At 39.4% G+C, this 16325-nt stretch overlaps 2 protein-coding genes across 5 annotated transcripts in view; one reads left to right on the top strand and one right to left on the bottom strand.

Moving 5' to 3' along the window:
- Positions 1 to 308: 308 nt before the first annotated feature.
- On the bottom strand, positions 309 to 7175 carry LOC136449049 (large ribosomal subunit protein uL1m-like). Of its 2 annotated transcripts, none has more exons than XM_066448832.1 (10): positions 7069 to 7175; positions 6442 to 6556; positions 5435 to 5539; positions 3722 to 3854; positions 3093 to 3173; positions 2844 to 2915; positions 2415 to 2526; positions 1578 to 1702; positions 955 to 1036; positions 309 to 627 (listed from the first exon to the last, which is right to left on the bottom strand). In XM_066448832.1, the coding sequence occupies exons 1-10, from the start codon at positions 7106 to 7108 to the stop codon at positions 521 to 523; spliced, it is 972 nt and encodes a 323-aa protein (XP_066304929.1). In that variant the 5' UTR covers positions 7109 to 7175; the 3' UTR covers positions 309 to 520. The 2 variants fall into 2 exon arrangements, with proteins under 2 accessions (XP_066304929.1, XP_066304930.1); XM_066448833.1 differs by having other exon boundaries at positions 6442 to 6546; positions 7065 to 7166.
- A 15-nt stretch (positions 7176 to 7190) lies between these two features.
- The window catches only part of LOC136449047 (CCR4-NOT transcription complex subunit 6-like), a 32423-nt gene continuing 23288 nt past the window's right edge, over positions 7191 to 16325 (top strand). For 2 of the 3 annotated variants that reach the window (XM_066448831.1, XM_066448828.1), the window contains exon 1: positions 7621 to 7755. The gene's annotated coding sequence lies outside the window, so the exon portion shown is untranslated. Of the gene's footprint in view, positions 7301 to 7620; positions 7756 to 16325 lie in introns of those variants that run through there. The other variant, XM_066448830.1, reaches the window with a different exon arrangement.

Here is a 16325-nt window from a genome sequence, read left to right as displayed (position 1 = left end):
GCGACCTGATGGTAAAAGAAAAAGGGAGGACCCCAAAACCACATGGAGGAGAGCAGTGTCATACGACCTGGCATCCATGGGGCTCTCCTGGCGATTAGCTCAGACTGTGGCACAGGACAGACCCAGATGGAAGAAAAAGTGGCCACAGGGACAAGGAGGATAAGTAAGTAAGTATGGCAGGTTTAACCTCCTTGGGCAGACTTATAGATACACCTGAATTAACTGAAGTTGTCTGTAGAGTTGAAATTTCCACTGGATCATCTAGGAAGAGTGACTTCTGTCCCACTATTTAAGTCCACACAAATAAATCTTGTGTCCTGATAACTTTTATTTTTCCACTGTTTTTCACCATTCTTCCAGATTGTAGGACAAAAACATTGTCAACAAACTTGTGCACACCGGTAATCATCTACAGTTCTTCCCTCTGTCAGTATGAAAGAGCATTCCTTCAGAGCTGTGAAGTACAAGAAGGTTCAGCTACACATGCCCCTTCTAGCTATCAATTACATAAGTCCAGTTGTTACTTAAGCTCATCGTCTTTTGGCTCTTCGGGAAGGAAAGGTTCAACATGGAACTTGTATGATGGAGTTCCTTTTGCATGCATCATGGCTCTGGTAACAAATGGACCTGTAGAGAAAAAAGATTGATCATGAATTTCAATGAACTGCAACTTTTGACATTTGTGTACCATAAAAGACCAAAGAGGAATACTGTCTACAACAACTGAAGAGTAAATTACAGATTGATCCAAATGTAGTGAGTTATTATTAGAAAAAATATCAAATACCTGGACATTCAGGCTTAATCGAAATATCTCTTCATCACATGTTGCTTCTGATCTGACCTTCATTTTTCGTAAGACATAAACTACCTCTTGTCAAAAGAAAAAGAGAAAATACCACATTACAGTCTAGGACAATAGCATGTACAAAATGCAGAATTCGGGGAACGTACCAAAGCTGAGGGGTTTGTGTGTGCAGACAGCCTTGATCATACAGTCAATGTTCTCAGTCAGCTGCTCATCTGTCATATCCAGCTGAAGAAAAACAATTCAATCAGAGATGGCAGACTTCACCCCCTTGACCATACTGCTTTGCAGTACTTTCAGACCCACTGACAAAACTAGCAGCACTAAGGATGTATGGCAAAAATAATGACAAGTTTTATTGCAAGTTCTTGCCCGTAGGCTGATTGCAAGTACCTGTAACATGTAAAATGGACGGATAGACAATGATGGACAATATAATGTGAGATTAGTCAAGCTACTGACACTAAATTCTAACGTATTGGGTTCGACTTCTTTTTCTGCGACAGTGGAAGACGAATGATCCCACTTTTTCTGTAATATGTGGGTTTTTGTAATATCAAGGAGTATAGTTTTCTTCTGTAACCGTCTTTGTAAATTAGGATGGAATTTGGTGGCCTCTTTCGTGATTGTAGAAGGGGCAATTTGAAATAAAATGTTTTCGTCTTCCACCATGTTTGACATGCAGTATTAACAAGTTCTTTCGCACAAGGGTTATTGTACCGGCCTTTCTCTATCAATGACAAGACAGTGCTGAGAGCACCCTACTCACCCTCCCGATGATGACGTTGACATGGCCCTTCCCCTCCTGTTTAGGATGGTTGTAGGTGAGGGCGGAGTATTTCTGACCTCTACTCCACAGATCCACCATGAAGGGAATGTCATGTCCGACTGTGTCTAAAACACACACACACAGATATACATTAATCTCCAAGCAGAGGTTTCGATTGGGGGGATATATAGTAGTGGCCGGGGTTTTTAACGCTGCCCTCCCTGATGTGTTCTGCGGCAGAGGTGAAGGGAGGGCAGCTTTAAAAATCCTGGCCACTACTTTCCCCGAAGAAACCTCTATATTTACATGTCTTAAAGTGGAAACTTCACACTTCATGCGTTAATGAGAAGAAGAAATATGAGAAGTAGGGTTGATTACCAGTACAGAAAATCCAGGTCTGAACCTGATCATAGTAATACAGTAGTACTATCCTATTTTGAAGAACACAGTCGGATCACATGAACTATATGATTTAGATCTGTGATAAATGACTAAAATCTGTACTCACCTCACCATCTATACACTCATCCTTTAAGTAATTCTAAATGATTTACAGCTAACGTCTTAGAAAGAGACAGAGTAAGGATGCCTAGCTAAATCTGCTCTCTTTTAGACTTGTATAAATTTGTTTATTCCCTAGCCCCAAAACATGTTGGTACTGTTTGTTTTTTAGTTGGTCCAAAACCTGGTCACTTTTTGGGGGGTCTGTTTTTTCGAACTGGAAATACTGGTTTCGTATGTATATATATATACTAGTACCATGTACTGGTACCCACCCCCGATGAAAAGTATTCCTGATGACGTATACTACTGTGAAAAATTTCTGATGGTACTTACTTCTCTTCTTCTTGGGAAATTTCTTCTGAAGCTTCTTCTTGAGGACTTGTAGGTCAGGGATAAGATTGGGGACTGACACACAGTAGTCAAAGTCAAGCTTGTCCTGTAGGATCTGTCAAGAGAAAACATCATGCTATGAAAAAATTGTGGTTTGTTGAATATCTTTCACATTCTTGAAGCTGATTAATAGATCTCTTATCATAATAATACGATATGTCTTTTCAAATACTGAAAAAATTTTCTCTTAGTGGGGTTAACTTTAAATTGCAAGCATTTTGGTAAACTAAAGATTTTCAGATCTTTGACTGAAATGCACCTTATTACACTGTTTCTAAACATGCAAGGACAAATTTAGTAACTTACTAGTGGAAGAAATGTGCCAGATTTGACAAAAAAGTGAATTTTATATTAAAGATTCAGTACAAATACCTCTTGGATGAGTTCTAGCCCTCCAACAATGTGAGCACCAGACTTCTTGGCATCTTCAACATCATCAGACTCCTGTGTGGAAAAGAGAGAATCTGAGCAGAACACTCAGGCACAACTTTGTGGCCTACCAGGGATTTGACCCCAAATCCTCCTAGATTCAAAGTGAACAACCCTAACCACAGGACTACCTTGCCACTCACACTTTACTGCATCAGTGCATTGAACATACTTTGAAGGACCAGTACTTACTGTTGCAAAGACCAGTATCTTCTTTGGCTCAGTAATAGTGTGGGGGAGGTGGACACTTCCCACAAATGGTTCCACCTTTTTCTGTAAGGAACAGGAAATTATATAACAACTTTGCACTTGATTGAATGTACGTCTCTATATCTGGCTGGGTTTTATTCATTTCCATGTAAAGACTTTGTCACTTCTTCCTTTCTATCCTTTTTTCCAAAAAATATAGCCCGTTACACGTATAAATTTTACATCATTGCAGCTATCATTGCTGCTACATGTATGTTGTTGTCTATTTACCCATGAATGGGCAAATCGCAGCTCAAGCAGGTATAATGTCTTTCAGATACATACAGACAGGTAAAGATTTTCTGACTATCTTTAAATTAGTTTAATGCAACGTAAAAAAATTAACATAGCTCCCAATATGAGTATGAGACTCAAAGAACAGAAGAACATTTAAAAGATAAGAACAGCATGGAAGACAGACGAAGATGCCGGACCTCCAATCTCTAAAATATATATCTTGTGGACAGTTGTGGTTACATACATTTTAGAGATTGGGGGTCTGGCATCCAGGCTAGTAAGGAAGGGGCATGTCCATTTCTGCCTAGAGGGGAGGGGAATATAATGATTATCACCTTTTTCTCTAGCTTCATGTCCAGCTGCAGACTGATCTGTACCCAAATGCCAGGTTTCCTGAACTCCAACTCTGCAGCTCTCCTCATCTGCTGGAAACACTCCTCCAGTGAGATGGGATTCCAGGGGTAATACCTGACAAAGAATACATAGACACATCATCAAATAGTGATGCACTATAATGTTCCAGACATGCACATTATACGTATTGCTCCTATCTTTAAAAAAAAATCCCCTACCTAAAAGAACAAACAGACATTTTGCAAGGAGTTAAGGAGCAAGCTTGCAGTGCTTTAAGTGTCATCCTTGATAGGCAAAGCTGGGGAATGAACTTGTATTGACTTGGGACACTAGTTCATGAAAGCTGTGATATGCATTTTTTTCATTTCATTTCATATCAAATTTAATCTTAACTGTTATCTTTGAAAACACTTTTCAATATTGCTGTATCTGTATCAAAGATCTTTGTCTCTTTAAAAGTTGTTCCTACTTGATCTGAGGTAGTCGCTTTTCTTAAGAATTATATATCATTGTCAAAAACTTTTAACAAAGAAACAACATAGCAATCAGACCTTCTCTTATTGTATCTTTGCATATTCTAAATCTTATAATCACACGTACAGCATTTACTGCACAATTACAACACAGACATTGCCCCAAACACAATGATCCTTCCATCAATGGATCCCTGAAATCAGACTCTGCAGATTTGGGATGGTAAGCTGGTTAAAAGCATGCTAAACCTTGTATAATCCATGCTTTATCCCCACAGGACACCACCAGAGATGTCATCACTAATCCCATGATGGATTTCAGTACCTCACTAACAACTGCAGCTCCATGAACTTCAACACACATATCTGCATGGCGGGGGGCCAAATTCTCCTTTCTGTGTGGCACTAGCTTATTCTAAAGCCCTGTTTTTGATGATACGCCAAGACTTTGAATAGCAGTCTACAATTTGAAGATGAAAACTGAAATTGCAGGCGAGAGACCAGCAGGTTTTTTCTGATGAAACGCACAAGGCATGTAGTACAGTGAGTTTCCTGGCTGCCGGGAATTGAACCCGGGCCTCCAGTGCAAAAATCTAACACAATTACCACCTGGCTAAGAGGTTTGACAAGTTAGACTGGTCAATAAGTGTTACTTGAACCACACTATCATACTACTCCCCCTTTTCTTTTTTAGATTGGTCCTCCTGTCCAGTTCTATATCCTTGTGCGGCACTTTTGCCATTATAAAATGTTACACTGATGATAAAATACAAAGTTGTTCTTATACAACTATTACTCAGTGAAATTCCAATGTGGGGGTGCTGGCATCATAACTCAATTTGCAAGTTGATGTGACGATATGAGTTCTCGACGAACTATATATTGTTGCATTTGTATTCCCACATGAAACCAACAGCAGGGCTGTGAGTAGTCGTTGCAATTCTCAATTGAGCCCCTAAAAGATAAAGATGGTCAGCACTAGATAACTTTCATTTCAAAATAAAGATCGATGTACCTGGAGCTACTTTTTTTTTATCATGCATACACCTACAGATTGTAAACAGCTCATTCACTCAACTGGACTTCTGGGAAGAGCGGCCAAGGCCGACAGGGCATTCCAGTTAAAATAAAGGTTATTGATTGATTGATTGATTGATCCTTCATGACAAGGTAGACTTGAGAAATGCCCCCTTGGGGAGGTGAAGAGAAGTGCACACATACCTTATATGGTACACATCATCTGTGGGATACCAGGCTACCATGTTTGGAGGCTTCAGAGGTCTTTGTTCCTCTTCTGCATCTGTTACTTGTAAGATGGATGGTGTGCTGGCATGTAACAAAAATAGGTTTGATCAAAACCGTTACAGGATGTATCAAAACAACTGGACAATAAAGAGATACTAGGAATAACAGTTATATGATAATGTTAATGTTACTAGTAATATCCTGTTGTATTGATGCATCATTATCATAACACTTCACCTCCATGTGTCAATAATGACCATGGTAAAATCCTGATCAACATTAGCCCTACAGTTTTGGCTATGGATATTCAGTGCTACCAGTATACGAGAATGGAAGTCTCTGCCACATAAGTCACATCTTTAAGCTAACTGAGTTCTGTTGCACAGTCACTTTCTGCAGATCCGCTTTTCTTCTGCGCTGTGCATCAGACTAGCTTCTCCTGAAATTAGCTGCCTGCACAGTGTGCATCACCATCCACCCTGGACTGCCAGAAATCTGCAGGGCCACTAGCAACTTCCCCGTAGAGCGACACCATCTAGCCGCCGGTGTTACATAGCCCCACTAGATGGTGTCGCTCTACGGGTGAAGTTGCTAGCAGCCCTCCAGATCTCTGGCAGTCCAGGGTAGCCACCATCTGGATCGGTCATCTGCCACATAACATTCATCAGTTGTAGTTTTGATCAAATAAAGGAGGTGTGTACTCTTTGATCAAAATGATCAAGGCAGTACAGATGCTTGCTATATACATGTGCATCTACAAGTAGGTTCCTAGTCATGTGTAGAGTACAGTCTAGGGAAGAGTTGAATCTACGGTCAGGTAAGATGTTCTTCCAGTTTGTCATCAGCATATATATTGAATGGAAAGATGACAATATGAAGTTTTGCCCTTTACGTTATCACTATATACATTTTTCAAAGGTGACTTGAATGCACTGTCATACTAATACGTGTAATGTAAGGATGATATCTAGAGGTTGATTTACCTGTATGTCCTGTATGGTGACTTCACTCCTTGCTGCAATAAAACAGCACACGGCTGTCTCGGTGCTTCCCAGCGGGTGCTGACGTGACATGATGAACATCTAACTCTAAGTACACCTGTCAGTGAGGAAACAATTCGAATTCTTATATTCGACCACATTAAGTGTTCTTAAAAATCTACCTGGGGTCATAGTCCTATGATATAAAGAGAGGGGTAACTGGGGTGATAATGGGAGGTGAGGATATTCTCATCGAGAACAATTTTAGCTAGAATAGGAGCTGTATAAAATTTTTTTGTGAGAGAAAAAACGGCTGCTAATTCTTCTGTAATTGACGGCAGTTTCCACGATTAAAAAGTGGGGATTTACATATAACCAAGTAAGCAAGGGCTTCGTGAAAATTATGTATTTTACTCTAAACTCAAACTCTTTTACATCATGATAAACAGAGATAGAATGCTGATCAAGAATGATTCTATCTCTGTTTATCATTTTGTTTACTTGTCTGACAAAAATTACTGGTGTGAATTGGTTTGGCAGCGAAATGTATGAACTCTACAAAATAGGTCTACAGTCGCTGATTATCTAACAGTTAAACCTATCGAGAAATTTGCACGATTTTTCACTCACAGGTCACTAAGGCGCGAGCATTTCTACAGGGCGCAGCCATCTTGGTTCCGGAAATTCCCGAATGATAATTAAGGGTTTCCGACTGTTTCCGAAGACTACCGCGTGCAGCTAGGGATGATTTTGCCCTATTGCGTCCTTCAATGTTTCCCCGAAGTAGGAGTGTTGTGGCATAACAGGCAGTTCTATCGATTTGGTAGACTTCGGGGAGTCTCGTAGCCGAGATAACACCGAGGTACAAAAAAATCCTGTTTTCTTTGTGAGATTTTTTTCGCTGTTGTCATCACACAAAAATTGCCAGAATATCATACGTCACATCATGGGGGGTACCTAGAATTCGTCAGCCATTTCATACAAATCTAAGCAAGTTATGTCATATTAGAGTCAGGTTTGATAACTATTGAATACTTTGGTATCTTTGTTTTATTATGTGCATTAATAGATGAATACTTACGTTGTTTAATAGAGACAATAGTTTTGTCTGTAACTGGGTCAGTAGTTGAACACCCCTCAAGAATAGTTGCGTCCAAGATTGGCCAATCACACATCGAGATTATAATGAATTTCGGAGCTTCGCATCTCAGTGGCAGCCATGTTGGTTCACAGGTTTTGTCGCGGATTTGTGCACTGGCTTCAGCGCTGATTTTCTCCATATTTTTGTTCCCGTGAGATGACAAGATATACACACAGGTAAAGTCTAGGAAACGTAGATTCGATAGATCATTGTGTTTGTGTACAGACGTTCGGTTTGAGGGCGTACTGGGGAAATCTTAGCGGGTACGTCAAGCAGATCCTCTCGCCAACACAGCTTGACCCAAGGGTTTTGTGTGGGGGATCTCTGACATTTTCCCCTTCCTCATGCACAATTCGTCCCGTTTTCTCCATTCTCTTAACATATTCCGCAGTCTTTTTGTGTACGGGGGCCTCATTTTGTCGGCCTGGGTTATTCTGGCTGCCGATCTGGTGGTCTAGAGCTGAAACTGCCGTATTTTCTTTTGTCTGAGGAGTCCTTTTTCGAGCAAATTCCCTCCCAGTGTTTTGTCTGTTGTAGCTAGACCGCCTTTGTTAACAAACGGCATTTGAATTTCACACTCTTGTGCATTCGGATAAAATTTCACTGCATACAAAATATCTAGGGAGGCCTTATCTCTCTTTTTTTCTTAGACAAAGGTGAGTTGAGAGCTTACTACCTCATAGATCATGTTTAGGTGACAGTACTTGAATGTGGGGACCAATTTTGTTCATTTAGTGGTGACCCCTTTCATAGTTCATTTTGTGTAATTTAGGGGGCAAATTATACTGTAGGATGGCGAATAGCACAGTGGTAAAGAGGCACAGGCACAGATTTAAGAAATGTGTGGAGAAAGCAGAATCATATGCAAGAAGTTGATGTTACATTATGGAGACTGGTGGATATGGAGACTGGTGGATATGGTTTAGCACTCAAAAACGCATGAATTGAAAGTGACATATGTATTACTAGGTGAACATTATAACTATAATGTAATATTTAAAAAAATGTGCATAGAATGATAGATGTTAATACCAAAATTGTCAAAGGATCCTTAATTGATATATTTATAACATTAGAGATTGTACAATAGTGATGGTGTCACAAGGGTAGGAAAGAAGTTGCGAAATATCAGTACCAAAATACAGTATAAGAAAGCAGCTATCTTATTACTACCTTCTTATAAGTTATAACATACTAGCCTGGATGCCAGACTTTTTCCAGGACCTGAGACTTGTCTCAGGGGTTATCTCAGTGGGGCTGTGATAAAATTTTCATAGCCGGCATGAGGGCCTAGAGCTATGGAGCTGGCTTGTGTAGGCCCTGGAAACAGTCTTGTATTCAGACTAATAACATCCATCCATGGACTGTGGTATGGAACCATAGACCAGTTTCTTGGAGATGAGATATTTCATCAAAGTTGGCAGAGAGGTATTTCATCAACTGAAGGTCTAGATATAAATCTTGAGGTCTTTTTTCATGGGCTAGTTTATTAGAATGTTTCCAGGATTCTTGGAGGAAGCATACCTGGGGTCCTGGACAACATTGTTACTTGAACTACAGAAGAATAGGACATTAACTCACAAGTTACTATATAACTATAATGGAAACAATTTCGAGACATTAAGAAAAAAAAAACTAGACATCACATAACTGGCATCTTAATTAGAAAATACTATAGGGGGTAAACAAAGCATGTGGTTACATATACAACATCATGCAGAGAATCTATTTTGGAGTTTCACTGTTCACTGAATTGTAAATCAATAAGCCAATGCTGTTTTTGAAACAAAAAAGGTCCAGCACCAGAGATAAAAGCTTTAACTTAAGTCCCAGTAGATGAACCATTGGGACATACAAAAGTGGTATGGTACATTTGTATGGGTACCATCTGTGCAGTTTCCAGGCCAGTGTTTTGCATGGAGAGAGACAGCCTTTGGTCACCACTATTGGTAGCCTGGAATCCAGCCTTCTTAGCTTTAGTCTGCTACCCAAGCTCCGCGAGGAGCAGAGCTTGGGTAGCGGACTAAAGCTAAGAAGGCTGAACTCCAGGCTACACTATTGGTAGTACTACAGTACTATAAGTATAACTCAGTTCTTATTGCATGGCCCAAGTTTGAATCTCCTTTGGAGTTTGGTATACTGTACGTTTGACCCTTTGTACATATCAAGAAATGATTCATGATAGGAAATTAGAACTCAATTGTATTTGGATATGGTTGGCACATATCCACTTATAGTTTCGGTTGAAGCTAAAGTAACTGGCAAGTTGGTTTATATTAATTCATTCAGGCCATTGCAATGAATGATGTATAGACACTCCAGACTTTTACTAAACATTTACCTGTCAACAACATCTAATGGCATTAGCTGTAGATGGTGGGAAATCTGCTACGGGCAGAAGACATTGATATAAATCTGTGAACAGGAGATGACTAAGCACATTCATGTTGGAATAAAAAAGTGATATCTGCTGGTCACTTTTGTTTGTTTTGGTCGAAAGGTTTTCATCTACAAACCGAAATTGAAGTGAAGTTTTTGAAAATTCTGACTGCACTGATCTATAACTTGGTACTACAGCACTGTTTTTATGTATAGAATGCACAGTCTGGATTTGTTGACATTTGCTCTTTTTTGTGTGGATAGATTAAGAAGTTTGCATTTTAACCATGACAGGAATGATACTCAATAATAGAGACAGCTGGGAAGTGGGTGACAAGTTCATCTGATTTTCCCGCTGTTCAACAGGATGTCATTATCACTGACAATGTTTCATCCTGCAGGGCTTGAAATACTCTCAACTTGCAGAAATGTTGAGATTGCATTTGGATAGCCACAGTGGTAACCGTTAGCAAGCACCATTTCAGGCCGTAGACTCATATTTCATAGTTGGACTTGGAGACTAAAAGGCTAAAAGCCCTGGCTTTGTAGTCTTGTTCTGTATCATTAGGTCCTCCCCCAGTATTTTTTTTATCCATGTAAACATGTCTTTATAGCTCTGAAATGATTTCACTTTTTTCCAGGATAGCAGGTAGAACTAAAAAGGCTAGGACAGGTGAATACCACTTGTTTTTGTGGTTTCTGCAATTGCAAATGAAAAACAGAATTTTATTGTTTTTGACACCAAGAATAGGCAACAAAGTTTTTGGAATACTGCTTGTATTTCCTTTTTCTACTTTCCTATAATTAGTTGTTACAGCATCAGACAAAGGCTTGTTATCGGTTCACCTTTCTGAAGTTTACCTGGGAACCTACAGGAAGTGAGGCCGGGGGGTCAGTTCGACTGTCCAGGTCAAACTTTTCCAGATTGTATTTACCCAAATTGGCAGACAGGATGTGGAGTGTGTCCAATTCTGGCTGATAGAGCACAGATCACACTACATGTAATTTGTTGGAGGAATGTTTTGAGGATTATTGGCATTGGAAATGTCACTTTAGTTCACTTGTTAGTAGATCCAATATATACTCTAAAATGCTTTCATTATGTGGAGGTTGGTTGTAACACAATTGGAGTAGCAAACTAATTGGAATGGCTGTGTGTTGGTGAAATACATCGTTCTTTGTCTTACTTTTGTTCACACTCACAGGGCTCGAAAGTCATTTTTAGGAATAGGTGCACTGGTCACCCAACCTTAAGATTTAGGTGCACAGGAACAATTTTGGGTGCACAACATAGAATCAAGTAGAATGATCAATGTCTGCAAAACTTAATTAAAAACCTTACTGCCTCTCTACAAGTTGAATTTGAAATTCTATAGCTAATCAATTTTGATACAACATTTTATGATTTTTTCCTGGTGCTTAGATGTCAATAGTATGCTGTATATGTACATGCACATAACCCTACTAGTACACAAATATCTAGGTGCACCAGTGCATCCTCTGTCAGAAATTAGGTGCACAGCACCAATTTTGGGTGCACAAAAGTGCACATGTAATTTCGAGCCCTGATTCATATTTTTGGATAATCAGTAGAGATGAATTTTAGTGACTGAAAAGCAAACTTTGTAGAAATTTTACACATGCTTCATGAAATTGATGAATAGAAAATATATTCAAAGGCTGAATGTTTTATTAGTTAAAAAAAGCCTTATCTGAATGATTGGCAAACATCACATCGGTTAGATTCTTAGAAGCATGTATGTACATGTAACATTGTAGTGAACAGGACTAATTTTCATTCATAATCATACTCATAGATTGCTGCAGTAGATAAACATAGACAGTAAATGAGAGTCTCATGAAAAATTTATGTTGCTTGCTAAGGGATCGTGATGCATCATATACTGTTCTGGACTTCTGGTACATTCTATGCACAAGAGACACTGTCACACACGTGCCACAACTATACCTGGGTCATTTCATTCGGTAATCCTGTGTTTGGGTGATTTTTCAGCTTGAGAAGGAAAATGAAGGCAAGAATTTTGAAGGATTGTAAAGTGTTTTGGTTATCCTCAGGTGAAGATAATGTTTTTAATGTAGTACAGTCTCTGTGTGCTTGTCTGATGTAATATGATATAAAACTATAATACAAATTGAGTTTGGCTTTGTCCTTGAACTTTAGTCCTTTCCTCTACTAGGTAGATTTATTAGCGTTGTGCTTGGCAAAAAGCCTAGTTCACAGGAAGTTAAACTAAAGGCTTTTCAATAAATCTGTACCAGTAAACATAAGTAGATGGTGTGATTTTAGACGTTGTTAGAAGAGTGGTTGAAGTTGGCGAAATGATTTGCTGCAAGGGGAACACCAGGTGAATAAGGTCAAAGTACAGCCTTATTTGAACAGCTGTTTCAGTAATGCCCAAATAAGGGCATGGCCAGACCCAGGTCTATGACATCACTTGTTTTACTTTGTGTAAATCAGTGTACTAGTACCCCAGTATCAAGATGTGGTCTTGCATGTGAATTATGAATAGAGAGTTACAATGCCCTGTGTTTTAGTTTTTACCCCAGTGATTCTGGATAATACACTTTGGCTAATGGGTACTGGTTTGTTATGATGACTGACGGACAAGATCTACATGTAGAAAGCATTATTTCCCCTAAGGGAAGACTGGTGCCCTTGTGAATGTCACTGCCAGATTGCCAAGTTGTGTTGTTGCCTTCATTTGTATGTCTGTATATAAATGATTGCCTTCTACATCACTTAGCAGTCATACTGTCACCATTGTTAGTTGTTGGACACGTTGAGTAATCAGGAGATACAACACCGAACAGACAGACCAGTGATTTAAGTGTGATCTCTTTGGACGGAAAACAAGGTGCCTCCAAGATGTGATTTTTACAGGGTTGTCTTCTTGCCAGTTAGGGGAAAGTTTGCGATGGAACAGACTTAAACTGCTCTGTCAGTTTGCATGTCCCAGGGATTGCCTTCTCTCAGAGCTTAACCATTACCTTGTAAACACATTCATTTATCATATTTAGGGTATTCATATATACTGTTACCAACCTTTTGGGTTTTGCATATTATAATTGCCTATTAAACCTTGCACTTGCAGATGAATCCCTCCTGGTCTTAAGAGATAAAATCTATCAACCTTGAACCATTTTATCTCCCTTCACCTTGGCCTAGATTTCCTAAGTACATGCAGAGATGTGGGCACTGTTGGGACTTGTTATTGAAGGGTAGCTGAGAAGTTTGTTTACTTCATGTTGGATATCAGGTTTCACTGTGTAGTGTTGCCTGATAAGGATTCCCTGACATGTAAACATCCGTTATACCTAGAAAGAATTTCAATGTCATGGGTTGGGTATTTGCAAGCCATTTTTACAGAATTATTTTTGCCTATGCCAAGGTTATATTTTCTTCAGCATGTGTGTGTGTGTCTGTGTACATGATAACTCAAGAATGCCTGGATGGATTGTCTTCATATTTGGCTATTCAGTAGGTTTTGGAGAAACCTTAAAATGATTAAATTTTGTGCCCTGTAGCAAATTTCTATGGTACTGCAGCGGAATGTCCAGTTTTGTTATCTCCTGTTCTGGACAGGCTATGGTTACGGTTTTTGGTTGGTACATAGTTCATGCGGTCAGGAAAAGGTGACGTAAATTTGGGCCTTCTAGTTTTAAAATGTAAGTCACTTAGTCAGATTCAACAAACAACAAGTAAACAGATATTGGTTTGTGCAATTAGTAAGTAACTAATTCTTAGACCCAGATTTCTTATAACACATGCAGACTCGCACTGTACATAGCAAATGGAGTGGGCCTCAGTAGATGTCATTTGGCCATCACGGAAAAAAGGTTATTGCCATGTAGATTTCATTAATCACTTGTAACATGTCTGCATGTGTGGGGCTGACATTTTCTAGACTAAAGAAAATACCAGACCCCTGCTGTGACATTTTAAAATGAGGTTGATGTAATGAGCATAATGAACATCCCTCCCTCCTCATGTACATGCATCAAGCTTCTCCCTTTTCATCAGGCTTGTTCGTGTAATTAAATCTACATTTGGTCAGCTATAGTTATAGTTTGACGAGAATATAATCTGGCAGTCCTTAATTTTTGTAACTATTATATTCTGCCATTTGTGACTCATGATAAACTGCTGCTGTTCTTTCATTATGTAACAACTTCTAATTTGTCAGCAGTAGAAGAATGCCAGTAGTTTATGATGAGTCGAAAATTGCGGAATACAGTTACACATAAAAATTAAAAGACTGCCAGACTATGAAGGACAGTGATATCAGTTGCAACAGTTTCTGTGCCAAATCTGTGTCTTTCTTGGTATGATGGTAAGCTAATACAGGTGAGGCAATACCAACAGTTAACAGAGAAAACACCAGAGGATTCAGGTTGAATTGTAAGGAGAGCAATGTTGTCAACGGTATTTTCAATGTTAATGGAAGGATTAATGGATGAAGGATTGGAAATTGCAGAAGCAGTTTACGTGTATATTTTATAGACATGGCCAGGGTTGGAAATGCTCACCTACAGAAAAATGTTTGAGATTGCAGAAGAAAAACAAAAAAAAACTCTTACTCTGGTAAGCTTTTAAGAATGCAAGCTCAGGTTGTATTATGAATTGTATATGAATGATAGCTAGTCGATGGGCAAAACATCTGTATCCGTATCTTTATAGCCAGTATAACCACCCTTTTACATGAACATCTTAACACACATACATGTTCATGTAATATGACATCCAGTAGAAGAGAGAATTTGCCCTCAAAGTAAAATGAGTCTACATTAGTCAATATCAATGTCAAAATGTCCTTTCCTTTGCTGTCAAAGTGTCATGCATTAAGTAGTGGGTTGTACACAGAACTGTGTTGAGGGAAATGTATTACTGAGAAATATGACATACAACAGTTACTTATGTAACTTATGTAAATGTTACACAAGGCTTGCATTTGCCTTTGGTAGTTTTTAACAGCCAAGGACATTTCAAAGACTCTTATGACGATGTAATAGCAATAACTGTCTTTTGTTGCACACAATGAATCGCTAGGTGAATACAGGCAATCTAGTTGCAGGGACATCCCTGCATCACATCTGTCAAGAGGTCTGCTGCCTAAATCATCAGCATTTGTTCCAATTATACAGAAATCCATTAGTGGGAGATACATGATTGGTGGGACTGAATATGTGCATAGTGTGGAACTGTTTGTCATCGTAGGATAAGTTAGCATCTAGGTCAACATGTGCATTATTGAATTTATTGCTCTGCATAATCATAAGCTTTTGTTACACGTGTTAGACGTACCGACTGATAAGTATCTAATGCCAGCTCAGAAGAGGACCAGAAATAGTCATGCTTTTAAGTACCAGAGTTATCAGCCAAGGATTGACGTGTTCAAAAATTCGTATTTCCCGAGAACCATAGTAGAATGGAACTCGTTGTCATCAAGTACTGTAGGAGCTTCATCACTAAGTAGCTTTAAAGAACGGTTGCAGTCAGATATGCAAAGACTAGGTGTAACAGACCGTTCGGTGTAATATGACCAGCTGCTGCCGCGCCGCGTGCCTGCGAAGCTGGTGTGTTACGCCTGATGGCGGTTATACCGGCTATATAGATACAGATACAGATATTATGAATGAGCCACCACACTGAACATACATTAGTACACTTATTGCGATTCTGAATCAAGGTTGAACACAAAAAATTGGACTTGCTTGATCAGCTCCAGTCTTTGTCAAGGAATGAGCAATCCACTGCTTCTGTTTTAGGAATTTTGGGAGTTGAAATTTCACTCTGAAGTTGACAAATACATGTTTATTCTATGCAGTACCAATCAGCCCAAATAGACCCCTTTCCAAATACCGCGGCCATTTTGAATCCAGGGTGAGCGCACGTGGTTCGAGCGCGGGAAAAGTAAACACCCGGTAAACCCAATGCAGCGGTACGGCGTCCCCAATAGAAACCAGCGTTGAGTCATCTTCGGCGGCAAGATGTTCTCCTCCTTGGTGAAATCCATCGATATATTTGCATGGCACAAGTAGATGATATTGTTGTGGACACTTGGACTCGATATCGGCCGGTAGAATTGTGAATTTCTGCTACTTTTCCACAGTTCCTGCCGGGATGTTGAACGCGCGCTACAGTGATAGAGTGCTAATATGTTTACACCGTGTGCTTGTAGTTTCCCTAATAATGTTAGCTTGAGTCGAGAAAAATCCCACAAAACATACACTTTTCGGGCTGGGATCCTTATAGCTACTTAGATAGAAATATACAGAATTTTACCGGTTGTGACCGTAATTTTGGTCGATGCCAACTTCGCCTGGGAAAAGGCGCGTTGAGAGGGGG

The sequence above is a fragment of the Branchiostoma lanceolatum genome, chromosome 14 (assembly GCF_035083965.1).
Source record: "Branchiostoma lanceolatum isolate klBraLanc5 chromosome 14, klBraLanc5.hap2, whole genome shotgun sequence".
NCBI lineage: Eukaryota > Metazoa > Chordata > Leptocardii > Amphioxiformes > Branchiostomatidae > Branchiostoma > Branchiostoma lanceolatum.
Note: the sequence above shows the minus strand (reverse complement) of the source record. Positions and strands in the feature narration are given on the sequence as shown.

Excerpts from the sequence above, each read along its gene's own strand:
- LOC136449049 (XM_066448832.1), bottom strand. The coding sequence starts at position 7,108 with ATGGCTGCGCCCTGTAGAAATGCTCGCGCCTTAGTGACCT. Across the intron at positions 2,527-2,843 it reads GGCTAGAACTCATCCAAGAG|ATCCTACAGGACAAGCTTGA; the intron begins GTATTTGTACTG and ends TTCTCTTGACAG. Across the intron at positions 628-954 it reads ACACAAACCCCTCAGCTTTG|GTCCATTTGTTACCAGAGCC; the intron begins GTACGTTCCCCG and ends TTTTCTCTACAG.